Genomic DNA, 14,234 nt, shown 5'->3' with positions numbered 1-14,234 from the left:
TTGTCGGTATTTTATGGATGATCTGATCCATAAATACATAGAATGCTGGAGTGCATCCTCAAAGCTCTCATCAAATGGATATTGATTAAATGCCAAAAAGAAAATCAAGCAGAGAGAATTACTCACGGACACCAAATCCGAAGAATGCTCGTCAAACAGCTGCAACTCGTCAAAGGACTGGGACAAGGCGTGAGAATCGTGGGAGTAGACCAAATAAAGGCGAGGGTCCTTCTTCGACCTGTCAAGGCAGCATCGATAACCGAGTCAGAAAACCACAACACTGACTGCTGTCAGAACCATTAGAACACATAATATACAGACACCACAGCTATCTGTCACTCAGTCGCTCACAATCAACCCCAGCATTCCTGGTAAACTCCGACAGCAATTCTCCTCATCTCATGGGAAACGGTAGCATAGTGGTTTTGGTACTGGACTAGTAATCCAGAGGTCTGGACTAATAATTCAGAGATGCGACTTCAAATTCCACCAGCAGGGGATTAAAAAAAAACAGTATCAGTATTGGTGACCATGAAACAACCGGATTGTCGTAAAACTCATCTGGTTCACGAATGTCCTTCAGAGATGGAAATCTGCCGTCCTTACCCGGTCTGGCCTTTCTGTGACCCCAGACCCACAGCAATGTGGTTGACTCTTAACTGTCCTCTGAAATGGCAGCTCATCACCACCTTCTCGAGGGCAATTAGGGATGGGCAATAAATGCCGGCCTTGCCAGTGACAGCCGCATCCCAGGAACAAATATTTCACAACGCTCAAGAAAAATATATTCCAGTGAGGAAGAAAGGGTGTAAGAGAAAAGATAGCCATCCGTGGCTAACTAAAGAAATAAAGGACGGTGCCCAGTTAAAAACAAGGGCATACAAAGTGGCCAAAACTAGTGGGAGGACAGAAGACTGGGAAGCTTTTAAAAGCCAGCAAAGAACTAAAAAAATGATTAAGGGAAGCTAGACTATGAAAGTAAACTAGCGCAAAATATAAAAAGAGATAGCAAGAGTTTCTATCGGTATATAAAAAGGAAAAGGGTGGCTAAAGTAAATGTTGGTCCCTTAGAGGACGAGACCAGGGAATTAGAAATGGGGAACATGGAGATGGCAGAAACTCTGAATAAATATTTTGTATCAGTCTTTACGGTAGAGGACACTAACAATATTCCAACAGTGGATAGTCAAGGGACAATGGGGGGGGGGTGGGGGAGGAACTTAGAACACAATCACGATCACTAAGGAGGTGGTACTCAGCAAGATGAATGGGACTAAAGGCAGATAAATCCCCTGGACCTGATGGCTTACATCCTAGGGTCTTGAGAAGCAGCGGCAGGGATTGTTGCTGCATTGGTTCTAATTTACCAAAATTCCCTGGATTCTGGGGAGGTCCCAACAGTTTGGAAAACTGCAAATGTAACACCCCTATTTAAAAAAAGGAGGCAGACAAAAAGCAGGAAACTATAGGCCAGTTAGCCTAACATCTGTGGCTGGGAAAATGTTGGAGTCCATTATTAAAGAAGCAGTAGCAGGACATTTGGATAAGCAAAATTCGGTCAGGTAGAGTCAGCATGGATTTATGAAGGGGAAGTCATGTTTGACAAATTTGCTGGAGTTCTTTGAGGATGTAACGAACAGGGTGGATAAAGGGGAACCAGTGGATGTGGTGTATTTGGACTTCCAGAAGGCATTTGACAAGGTGCCACATAAAAAGTTACTGCACAAGATAAAAGTTCACGGGGTTGGTGGTAATATATTAGCATGGATAAAGAATTGGCTAACTAATAGAGAACAGAGAGTCGGGATAAATGGTTCATTCTCTGGTTGGAAACCAATAACTAGTGGGGTGCCGCAGGGATCAGTGCTGGGACCCCAACTATTTACACTCTATATTAACGACTTGGAAGAAGGGACTGAGTGTAACGTAGCCAAGTTTGCTGACGATACAAAGATGGGAGGAAAAGCAATGTGTGAGGACGACACAAAAAATCTGCAAAGGGACATAAACAGGCTAAGTGAGTTGGCAAAAATTTGGCAGATGGAGTATAATGTTGAAAAGTGTGAGGTCATGCACTTTGGCAGAAAAATAATCAAAGAACAAGTTATTATTTAAATAGAGAAAGATTGCAAAGTGCTGCAGTACAGCAGGACCAGGGGGTACTTGTGCATGAAACACAAAAGGATAGTATGCAGGTACAGCAAGTGATCAGGAAGGCCAATAGTATCTTGGCCTTTATTGCAAAGGGGATGGAGTATAAAAGCAGGGAAGTCTTACTGCAGCTATATAAGGTATTGGTGAGGTCACACCTGGAATACTGCGTGCAGTTTTGGTTTCCATATTTACGAAACGATATACTTGCTTTGGAGGCAGTTCAGAGAAGGTTCACTCGTTTGATTCCGGGGATGAGGGGGTTAACTTACGAGGAAAGGTTGAGTAGGTTGGGCCTCTCATCATCGGAATTCAGAAGAATGAGAGGTGATCTTATCAGAACGTATAAGATTATGAGGGGACTTGACAAGGTGGATGCAGAGAGGATGTTCCCACTGATGGGGGAGACTAGAACTAGAGGGCATAATCTTAGAATAAGGGGCCACCCATTTAAAACAGAGATGAGGAGAAATTTCTTCTCTCAGAGGGTTGTAAATCTGTGGAATTCGCTGCCTCAGAGAGCTGTGGAAGCTGGGACATTGAATAAATTTAAGACAGAAATAGACAGTTTCTTAAACAAGAAGGGGATAAGGTGTTATGGATAAGGGGAGCGGGCGGGGAAGTGGACCCGAGTCCATGATCAGATCAGCCATGATCTTATGAATTGGCGGGGCAGGCTCGAGGGGCTGTATGACCTATTCCTGCTTCTATTTCTTATGTTCTAAATGTTTAAAAAAACAACGGAAATGGTTTGGGGGCTGTTGGTCAGAATGCCTTGGTTACTGGGGGCAGAGGGGGGGGAAGTCATTAGACAGCAATCAGGAGTGGAAATCCCGATCGATTCTTCCTCTCCCTATCCCCAGTCTGGGCTGCTCACTTTAGGATCTTCCAGACTCCACCCAATCAATGCAGCACAGGCCTTGGACAGAAACACTGAAGGCTCAACAAAAACAGCACCTGGAGTACTGTGCATAGTTTTGGTCTCCATATCCAAGAAAAGATATACTTGCCTTGGAGGCAGTACAACAAAGGTTCACTAGACTGATTCCCGGGATGACAGGGTTGTCCTATGAGGAGAGATTGTGTAGAATTCTCTGGAGTTTAGAAGAATGAGAGGTGATCTCATTGATACATACAAGATTCTGAAGGGGAATGACGGGGTAGATGCCGAGAGTTCATTTCCCCGGGCTGGAGAGTTTAGAACCGGGGTCACAGTCTCAGGATAAGGGGTCGGCCATTTAGGACTGAGATGAGGAGGAATTTCTTCACTCAGAGGGTGGGGAATCTTTGGGATTCTCTGCCCCAGAGGGCTGTGGATGCTGAGTCTCTGAATATATTCAAGGCTGAGATAGACAGATTTTTGGAGTCTAGGGGAATCAAGGGATTGGGCAGGAAAGTAGAGTTGAGATCGATGATCAGCCATGATCTTATTGAATAGCGGAGCAGGCTCGAGGGGTTGTAGGGCCTACTCGTGCTCCTATTTCTTACGTTCTGAAAAATGAGAAGCGGCTTATACGCTGTCACTCAATGTACCAGGAATGTTGAGCTACCATACCTGCCCTTTCAGCCATATCTCAGCAATAGCTATAATACCATACTCCTCACTAGCACGTGGCACTGGGAGTAATCCAAAATTACTACCTTTGATGTCCTGCTTTTTTTAATCACTCTCCTAGCTCCCGACAATCTGCCTGCACGGCCTCATCACTCTTCAGTGTCAAAATCGCGCAGGCTTTTACAACCAGAGTGCACGGCGCAGCGACTGCACGAGCGCGGCCCGCGCTCCGACTTCACGCGGTGCACGGAAGGGCGGGGTCGTATACTCACGTGGCCAGGACCACGTATTTGCACAGGCACTTGAGCAAGGCTCGGGTGCCGCCGTCGTGGAAGTGAAGAGCCGGGAAGGAGGTACCGTCCTTGCTGATGAAGATGAGGTAGGACCAGCCCAGGCCCGGCTTGTTTTTGCGGATGGACTTGAGCTCGGACAGGCTGAGAGAGAAGGCCCACTTGCTGTGCGCTCCGGAGCACTGGGCGGCAGCTGAGGGGCAGACCAATGGAAAAAAAAAACACCGCACTCAAAATCAAGGGACGGCTCGTCAGGCAGAAACAAAACACCGAACATGAAAAGGGTCCATCGAGCCAGCTCCCGCACAGAACACGTACAATTTTTTTTGCTCAACTTTCTTGCCTTCTCTTCCAAAGGGGGGGGGGGGCGGCAGGGGGGCAACATTTTAAAATGCTGCCCCGGGGGTCACTGCAGGCACGTCACAGTACATCTTTCTTCATGCAACAACCTAAATATAAAGTGTCTGCGTGCAGCTCAGCCCAATCCTGTTCTCACCCGACCTTCTATAGGAATGGGGTACTGAAGTTGCATGTTCAGCCATGAACTCATTGAATGGCGGTGCAGGCTAGAAGGGCCGAATGGCCTACTCCTGCACCTATTTTCTATGTTTCTCATGCACATGGGTCACTGGACCAGGTTCCGTAGTCGAAACTGGGGCTAATTTTACTGGAACGGGGGCCTACAGGCGTGTGTGGCTCAGTTATACATTTTTCTCCCCCCCCCCCTTATACAATCTACCCTTTTATTAACACTAAGCCAATTTATGTGATCACTCAAGTCAATGAGTGAGAACTCAAAATTCTGCCCGACATTTGAAGGTAATTGAATGAGTAATCTTGTGTTATCAATCTCGCGTATCGGATACACATTGGAGTTTAGAAGAATGAGAGGTGATCTTATTGAAACATAAAAGATTCTGAGGGGGCTCAACAAGGTAGATGCAGAGAGGATGTTTCTACTCGTGGGGGCATCTAGAACTAGGGGGCATAGTTTCAGAATAAGGGGTTGCCCATTTAGAACTGAGATGAGGAGGAATTTCTTCTCTCAGAGGGTCGTGAATCTGTGAAATTCTCTGCCCCAGAGAGCTGTGGAGGCTGGGTCATTGAATATATTTAAGGTGGGGATAGACAGATTTGTGAACGATAAGGGAGTGAAGGATTATGGGGAGTGGGCAGGGAAGTGGAGCTGAGCCCAAGATCAGATCAGCCATGATCGTATTAAATAGCGGAGCAGGCTCGCGGGGCCTAATAGCTGACTCCTGCTCCTATTTCTTATGTTCTTATGACCCTGGCGGGTGGCATTCAGAGCAGGACTCCCAATGTCCTACTGTACCCTTGCTACAATTGTACAGGGCTTTGCTGAGACCACACCTGGAGTACTGTGCATAGTTATGGTCTCCTTATCCAAGGAACGATACACTTGCCTTAGAGGTGGTGCAACAAAGGTTCACTAGATTGATCCCTGGGATGAGAGGGTTGCCCTATGAGGAGAGATTGAGAATACTGGGCTTATACTCTCTGAAGTTTAGAAAAATGAGGTGTGATCTTATTGAAACATACAAGATTCTGAGGGGAATTAGCAGGACAGGATGTTTCCCCGGGCTGGGGAGTCTAGAACCAGAGGTCACAGTCACAGGATAAGGGGTCGGCCATTTCGGCCTGAGATGAGGAGAAATTTCTTCACTCAGAGGGTGGTGAATCTTTGGAATTCTCTGCCCCAGAGGGTTGTGGGAGCTCAGTGAGTATATTCAAGGCTGAGATCGCTAGACTTTTGAACTCTGGGGGAATCAAGGGGTATGGGGATCGGGTGGGAAAGTGGAGTTGAGGTCAAAGATCAAGCTACTCCTGCTTCTAATTCGTATGTTCTTATGTAAGGAGCGATCAACTGTCTACATCTGTACTTATAACCTACAACACACATATTAAATGAATAGATTACTCCAGCAATTACATCTTCAGTGAGCTTCCCTTCCCCTGCCTGTAAGATTTACAAAACCACTGCCCTCACTAAAAATACTATTTCCTCAGAGGGAACTTTTACATGTGGTCTCCCTTCTAACACGGTTTTAAGAAGCTTATGCAGCCAGTTCCTAATGGGCAATTCCCCACAGCACAAACTTTCTTGCTGGTGGAAGCAGATTCAATCGTAATTTTCAAAAGGGAAGGGGATAAATACTTGGAAAGGAAAAATCTGCAGGGTTATGGGGAATGAGCAGGGGGGAGAGTGGGTCTAACTGGAGAGCTCGTTCAAAGAGCTGGCACAGGCATGATGGGCCGAATGGAAACTTCAGTCACGTTTCCAATCTGCGGTGCAGGTGGAAAGGCATCTAGTCGAGAGCAGGTGCCTCCCACAGATGGGGGGGGGGGGCAGGTGGGGAAAGATCAGAGCAAGGGTCATTCTGGGCTGCCATTTGTCACAAGTGGTACTGTCATCTCACCAGCCAGACCCTCCGCTGCCGGAGAAGCGTAGCAATGGACGTTGACTTGGGCGGAGAGAATTGATAGCTAACCCAGTGAACTGAGCAAAAAAAAAAGTTTGGGAAAAGTTTTTTTTTTTAATTTTGAAAGTTGGAGAGAGGGAAAGAAAAAAGTTGGGTGGGGACAACAGGGGAAGAGGAGAACTCAAAGTGGACACGCCCAATTGTTCTTTTGAGATAAAGAAAACACCAGATTGATTGTGGTTCGTGTCGGCTGGAGACAATGCCGTATCTGTTCCGCAACATAGCAGTCGATGACTAGCCTGTTCGAGTCTCCCCTCCAACACTTTAAAGTGTGTAAGCCGAGTGCGGTGGTCTGTCCCCGTAACTCTGCTTACTGTGGACTCTGTCAGCAAGTGGCATTGCTGTGGAACAATGCAAACAGGTCTTACAAATCAAGCTGTTTAAAGGCGACGCTGCCTGGTATTGGCTCAGGCACTGCTTGAGCCAACACAGGCTCGTTGGGCCAAATGGCCTCCTCTGTGCTGTATCATTTAATGGTGCAGTCGGGGGCTGAGACTCTGCACTGCACCCGTAACATGCTGGACTTGACGGTGCCCGACGGTGATACCTGGCACTCAGCACAAACACTGCACCTTGATGAGCGCAAGATTCACTCGCAACAAAGAAATGAATGCATTGCAGTAATGCTGAACGGCCGCCTCTCACCGCGAACATCCTCCAGCGGACGTATCCTGGTTCCGACTGTGCTGATAACGGCCCAATCAGGTTCGTAGCCTGGGTCAAACATGTCCTCCTCAGTGTGACTGGCTCCATTCACGGTGGAATCCTGAAAAAGCACAGGGTAGTGTCAAGGGTAAGAACAGGAACAAATAAATGAAACCACGTGATGTAGCGCGGTGCCAGGGTCACGAGGACGAAGCTGTACTTTCTGCAAAAAAACAAGAAGTGCCTTGCAAAAGGGAAGTTGAACATTGGGATTACCTTCACCTCACGGACTGCAGCAGTTCAAAAGGGGGCTTACCACCACCTTCTCAAGGGCAATTAGGATTGGGCAATAAATGTTGGCCCGTGAATGAAGTGTAAATAAAATCTCACTCCCCCTCCTGACACTCCCACTGCAGTGCTGAGGAAGCGCTGCACTGTCGGAGGTGCCGTCTTTCGGATGAGATGTTAAACCGAGGCCCTGTCTGCGCTCTCAGGCGGACGTCAAAGATCCCGTGACCACTATTTCGAAGACAAGCAGGGGAGTTATCCCCGGTGTCCTGGGGCCAATATTTATCCCTCAATCAAAACAGATTATCTGGTCATTATCACATTGCTGTTTGTGAGAGCTTGCTGTGCGCAAATTGGTTGCCGCATTTCCCACATTACAACAGTGACTACACTTCAATTTTTAAAAGTACTTAATTGACTGTAAAGCGTTTGGGACGTCCAATGGTCGTGAAAGGCACTATATAAATGCAAATCTTTCTTTTCCTCCTTTAAAGTTTTTCTTAAAATGTTGAAAAAGCTTTAGAGTCACCCTTCCTAATATCTCCTTCTTTGCCTCTGATTTACCCCCCGTCCTCCCTCCACACCCCTCTGTGAAGCACCTTGGGGCATTTATGTTCAAGGCGCTATATAAATGCAAGTTGATGTGGTTGTTGTTTTGTTCTGTAACTTCAGAGCTGAGGGAGCGTCACTCCACATCCAAGCTGTGTTGAATCTGGCCAGGGAGTGCTTAGTGTTGACAAATGTATGGTCATCCAAAACTCGGCCGCCCGTGTCCTAAATCGCACCAAGTCCCGCTCACCCATCACCCCCTGTGCTCGCTGACCCCATGTCCTAACTCGCACCAAGTCCCACTCACCCATCACCCCCTGTGCTCGCTGACCCCATGTCCTAACTCGCACCAAGTCCCACTCACCCATCACCCCCTGTGCTCGCTGACCCCATGTCCTAACTCGCACCGAGTCCCACTCACCCATCACCCCCTGTGCTCGCTGACTGACATTGGCTCCCTGTTAAGCAACGCCTCGATTTCAAAATTCTCATCCTTGTTATTCAAATCCCTCCATGGCCTCGCCCCCTCGCTATCTCTAATCTCCTCCAGCCCCCTCCGCAGATATCTGTGCTTCTCTAATTCTGGCATCTTGTGCATCCCTGATTATAATCGCTCAACCATCGGTGGCCGTTACTTCTGTTGCCTGGGCTCCAAGCTCTGGAATTTCCTCCCTAAACCTCTCCCGCCTCTCTTTCCTCCTTCAAGACGCTCCTTAAAACCTAGCTCCACGACCAAGCATTTGGTCATCTGCCTTAATTTCTCCTTCTGTGGCTCGGTGTCAAATTTTGTCCGATTACTCTCCTGTGAAGCGCCTTGGGATGGTAAAGGCACTATATAAATGCAAGTTGTTGTTGGAAAACTGTTAAACTTCTCAGTGGTATGAGCCCTCGCTACGGTAATGTATGCCCCAGTGAGTATGCTCACAGATTTTTAGCACACTGTGAGTGGCTTAGCCAGTCACGTGATGTTCACAAGACTCAATAAAACCCCAGCCAGTTGAGTCCAGGTCATCCACGATGAGGTATGCAGTTGTGAGCCTAGTGGATGAACTGGTAACGTGTAGTGTGATTGTTAAACCTTTGTTAATAAACCAACTACTTCTTAATAGCAATGTGTTGCAATTAATTCTTAAACACAGAACCCATGAAGCAAATACATTACAGCTACTTTGATGAGCATAAAGTTAACCAGAAAAAAGTTTATGTTGAATAAAAAAAAAAAGATCAATATTTAATCCAAACTTAAACAGGTCTGCACTGCACACATGGTGCCCAGGAGAATTACCTTCTTGGAGTACAAGAACTGAGGGTGTTCTCCACTCTCACCGATTGGAGTCCAATCCATCACAGTATCAGGACCCTGGGAAACAGTACAAGAGCAAATAATACAATTAAGACAGGATATACGACACTGAAACAGGCCATTCAACACAACCAGTCCATGCCGGCGTTTATGTTCCACTCGAGCCTCCTCCCGCCTTTCCTCATCCAGCTCTATCAGCGTAACCCTCTATTCCCTTCTCCCTCACATGCTTGTCTAGCCACCCCTTAAATACATCGATACTATTCGCTTCAACCCCTCCCTGTGGCAGCGAGTTCCACATTCTCACCACTCTCTGGCTAAAGAAGTTTCTGCTGAATTCCCTATTGGATTTCTCGGTGACTATCTTATATTGATGGCCTCTAGTTATGCTCGTCCCCACAAGTGGAAACACTCTCTCTGTATCCACTCTATCAAAACCTTTCATCATTTTAAAACCCTCTATTAGGTAACCCCTCAGTCGTCTTCTTCCCCCCCCCCGCCCCCAAGAGAAGAGACCCAACCTGTTCATCCTTTCAAGAGATGTGTACCCTTGCATTTCTGATATCACCTTGTAAATCTTGTCTGTGCCCTCTCCAGTGCCTCTATATCCTTTTTACAATATGGAGACCAGCGGTACTCCAAGTGTGGTCTAACCAAGGTTCGATGCAGGTTTAGCATAACTCCCCTACTTTTCAATTCTATACCTCTAGAAATAACTCCTAGTGCTTGGTTTGCTTTATTTACGGCCTTGTTAACCTGGTCGCAACTTTTAGTGATTGGTGTATTTCTACACAGATCCCTTTGCTCCTCTACCCCACCTAGATTCGCACCCTCCAAGTAATAAGTGACTGCCATATTCTTCCTACCAAATTTTAACCTCATCAGGTGGGAATCCCATGGATCGGGTGGAATGCATATTTACTCAGCCTAATACTGCTCTCCAGGTCGAGCGAAATCAAGCAGGGCGTAAAACCAGCGTTGCACCCGATCCCTTCAGTTTCCCAACGGGTGGGTTAGGTTATACATTCTCCCCATTTGTTCATTTGATACAAACTAGCCGTGGCTCCCAGACCGCTGGGTAATGTGCACAACCTCTATTTGCCCGCAGGATTACCACTGACCACCACACACTGCACCCCTTGGAGAGGTGAACTGCAGTGCCGTGGTTATGGTGCGGGAATGGCAACCCAGAGGTTGAGAGATCAGATCTCTCGGCAAGTTGTGAAACAGAATTCACTACATCTGGCAAGTTGTGGGCGGGAACCTGGAGGAAACGTTGTCCATGAAAGCTGTCGGATTGTCGTGAAAATGCAAATGGTTCATTAATATCCTTCAGGGAGTGGAACGCACCACCCTCTACCTGGTCTGGGCCTGCGCACACCTCCAGTCACACAGAGTCATTGACTTTTAATGGAACCTCCCACTGACCTATGGTGAGTAGTCGGATAGCGTGGGAAAAAATACCCCTCGTCTCAGGCATTCCCAGACAGGTTGAGTTTTTCATTTTAATAAAGTAGATTAAGTGATTGTCTGTGTCATTGCTGTATCTGGGACTTGGATGTGTGACAAATGGCAGCTATATTCAACCTGCACAAACTGTGACTGTGTTTAGAAACTAATTCAGCATACATGAAGTGCTTTGGGATGTCTGGTGTTACGAAGCTAATTGAATTCGTTTTTGTACAGTATTCCCATTACAAATCAAGTCACATTCATACTTGATTAGTAATCATCCTTTGTTTCCCAACTTGTGCCACTACCATCTCAATTCAGCCCATCTTCCCTTTTGTCTGGCGGGGGGGGGCGGGGGTGACTCATCAGGGGAGGGCAGCAGCAGCCAAATCCATGGCACCGTGGGTGGCTCTGCTGCACAGGAGGGCAGGAAAAAGAGTGGGAGAGCTATAGTGATAGGGGATTCTATTGTAAGGAGAATAGACAGACGTTTCTGCGGCCGCAATCGAGACTCCAGGATGGTATGTTGCCTCCCTGATGCAAGGATCAAGGATGTCTCAGAGCGGTTTGCAAGACATTTTGGGGGGAGTGAACAGCCAGTTGTCATGGTGCAGACGATATAGGTAAAAAAACAGGATGAGGTCCTACAAGGTGAATTTAGGGAGCTAGGAGTTAAATTAAAAAGTAAGACCTCAAAAGGTAGTAATCTCAGGATTGCTACCAGTGCGACGTGTTAGTCAGAGTAGCAATCGCAGGATAGCTCAGATGAATACGTGGCTTGAAGAGTGGTGCAAAAGGGAGGGATTCAAATTCCTGCGACATTGGAACTGGTTCTGGGGGAGGTGGGACCAGTACAAACTGGACAGTCTGCATCTGGGCAGGACCGGAACTAATGTTCTAGGGGGAGTGTTTGCTAGTGCTGTTGGGGAGAGGTTAAACTAATATGGCAGGGGGATGGGAACCTATGCCAGGAGACAGAGGGAAGTAGAATGGGGGCAGAAGCAAAAGATAGAAAGAAGAAAAGTAAAAATGGAGGGCAGAGAAACCCAAGGCAAAAATCAAAAAGGGCCATAATTTAGCAAAATCCTAAAGGGGCAAAGTGTGTTAAAAAGACAAGCCTGAAGGCTCTGTGCCTCAATGCGAGGAGTATTCGGAATAAGGTGGACGAATTAACTGCGCAGATTGCAGTTAACGAATATGATGTAATTGGCAACACAGAGACATGGCTCCAGGGTGACTAAGGCTGGGAACTCAACATCCAAGGGTATTCAACATTCAAGAAGGATAGACAGAAAGGAAAAGGAGGTGGGGTGACATTGCTGGTTAAAGAGGAGATTAACGCAATAGTAAGGAAGGACATTAGCTTGGATGATGTGGAATCGGTATGGGTGGAGCTGTGGAATACCAAAGAGTAGAAAACACCAGTGGGAGTTGTGTACAGACCACCAAACAGTAGCAGTAAGGTTGGGGACAACATCAAACAGGAAATTAGGGATGCGTGCAATAAAGGTACAGCAGTTATCATGGGCGATTTTAATCTACATATAGATTGGGCTAATCAAACTGGTAGCAATACGGTGGGGGAGATTTCCTGGAGTGTATTAGGGATGGTTTTCTAGACCAATATGTCAAGGAACCAACTAGAGGGCTGGCCATCCTAGACTGGGTGATGTGCAATGAAAAAGGACTAATTAGCAATCTTGTTGTGCGAGGCCCCTTGGAGAAGATTGACCATAATATGGTAGAATTCTTTTACATTTAAAGATCACATGGATGAACTTCAACAATTGTACATCCCTGTTTGGAGTAAAAATAAAACGGGGAAGGTGGCTCAACCGTGGCTAACAAGGGAAATTAAGGATAGTGTTAAATCCAAGGAAGAGGCATATAAATTGGCCAGAAAAAGCAGCAAACCTGAGGACTGGGAGAAATTTAGAATTCAGCAGAGGAGGACAAAGGGTTTAATTAGGAAGGGGAAAATAGAGTACAAGAGGAAGCTTGCCAGGAACGTAAAAACTGACTGCAAAAGCATCTATAGATATGTGAAGAGAAAAAGATTAGTGAAGACAAACGTAGGTTCCTTGCAGTCAGATTCAGGTGAATTTATAATGGGGAACAAAGAAATGGCGGACCAGTTGAACAAATATTTTGGTTCTGTCTTCACGAAGGAAGACACAAATAACCTTCCGGAAATACTAGGGGACCAAGAGCTTAGTGAGAAGGAGGAACTGAAGGAAATCCTTATTAGGCAGGAAATTGTGTTAGGGAAATTGATGAGATTGAAGGCCGATAAATCCCCGGGGCCTGATAATCTGCATCCCAGAGTACTTAAGGAAGTGGCCCTAGAAATAGTGGATGCATTGGTGATCATTTTCCAACAGTCTATCGACTCTGGATCAGTTCCTATGGACTGGAGGGTAGCTAACGTAACACCACTTTTTAAAAAAGGAGGGAGAGAGAAAACGGGTAATTATAGACCGGTTAGCCTGACATCAGTAGTGGGGAAAATGTTGGAATCAATTATTAAAGATGAAATAGTAGCGCATTTGGAAAGCAGTGACAGGATCGGTCCAAGTCAGCATGGATTTATGAAAGGGAAATCATGTTTGACAAATCTTCTAGTTACATCCTCAAAAAATTCCAGTAGATTGGACAAGGGAGAACCAGTGGATGTGGTGTATTTGGACTTTCAAAAGGCTGTTGACAAGGTCCCACACAAGAGATTGGTGTGCAAAATGAAAGCACATGTTATTGGGGGTAATGTATCGACGTGGATAGGGAACTGGTTGGCAAACAGGAAGCAGAGAATCGGGATAAACGGGTCCTTTTCAGAATGGCAGGCAGTGACTAGTGGGGTGCCACAGGGCTCAGTGCTGGGACCCCAGCTATTTACAATATACATTAATGATTTAGATGAAGGAATTGAGTGTAATATAGAAACATAGAAAATAGGTGCAGGAGCAGGCCATTCAGCCCTTCAATGAGTTCATGGCTGAACATGAAACTTCAGTACCCACTTCCTGCTTTCACGCCATACCCCTTGATCCCCCGAGTAGCAAGGACTTCATCTAACTCCCTTTTGAATATATTTAGTGAATTGGCCTCAACTACTTCCTGTGGTAGAGAATTCCACAGGTTCACCACTCTCTGGGTGAAGAAGTTTCTCCTCATCTCGGTCCTAAATGGCTTACCCCTTATCCTTAGACTGTGACCCCTGGTTCTGGACTTCCCCAACATTGGGAACATTCTTCCTGCATCCAACCTGTCCAAACCCGTCAGAATTTTAAACGTTTCTATGAGGTCCCCTCTCACTCTTCTGAACTCCAGTGAATACAAGCCCAGTTGATCCAGTCTTTCTTGATAGGTCAGTCCCACCATCCCGGGAATCAGTCTGGTGAATCTTCGCTGCACTCCCTCAATAGCAAGAATGTCCTTCCTCAAGTTAGGAGACCAAAACTGTACACAATACTCCAGGTGTGGCCTCACCAAGGCCCTGTACA

General features: G+C 46.5%; 1 protein-coding gene across 2 annotated transcripts in view; it reads right to left on the bottom strand.

The window, feature by feature from the left end:
- Positions 1-14,234, bottom strand: part of tbc1d17 (TBC1 domain family, member 17) — a 52,253-nt gene that overhangs the window by 25,159 nt on the left and 12,860 nt on the right. For both annotated transcript variants that reach the window (XM_070861827.1, XM_070861828.1), the window contains exons 3-6: positions 9,265-9,339; positions 7,143-7,263; positions 3,979-4,189; positions 127-238 (exon numbers count right to left, since the gene is read on the bottom strand). In XM_070861827.1, the coding sequence (XP_070717928.1) occupies positions 127-238; positions 3,979-4,189; positions 7,143-7,263; positions 9,265-9,339 (519 nt within the window). The remainder of the gene's footprint in view (positions 1-126; positions 239-3,978; positions 4,190-7,142; positions 7,264-9,264; positions 9,340-14,234) is intronic.

The sequence above is a fragment of the Pristiophorus japonicus genome, chromosome 19, assembly GCF_044704955.1.
Source record: "Pristiophorus japonicus isolate sPriJap1 chromosome 19, sPriJap1.hap1, whole genome shotgun sequence".
Lineage (NCBI taxonomy): Eukaryota > Metazoa > Chordata > Chondrichthyes > Pristiophoridae > Pristiophorus > Pristiophorus japonicus.
Note: the sequence above shows the minus strand (reverse complement) of the source record. Positions and strands in the feature narration are given on the sequence as shown.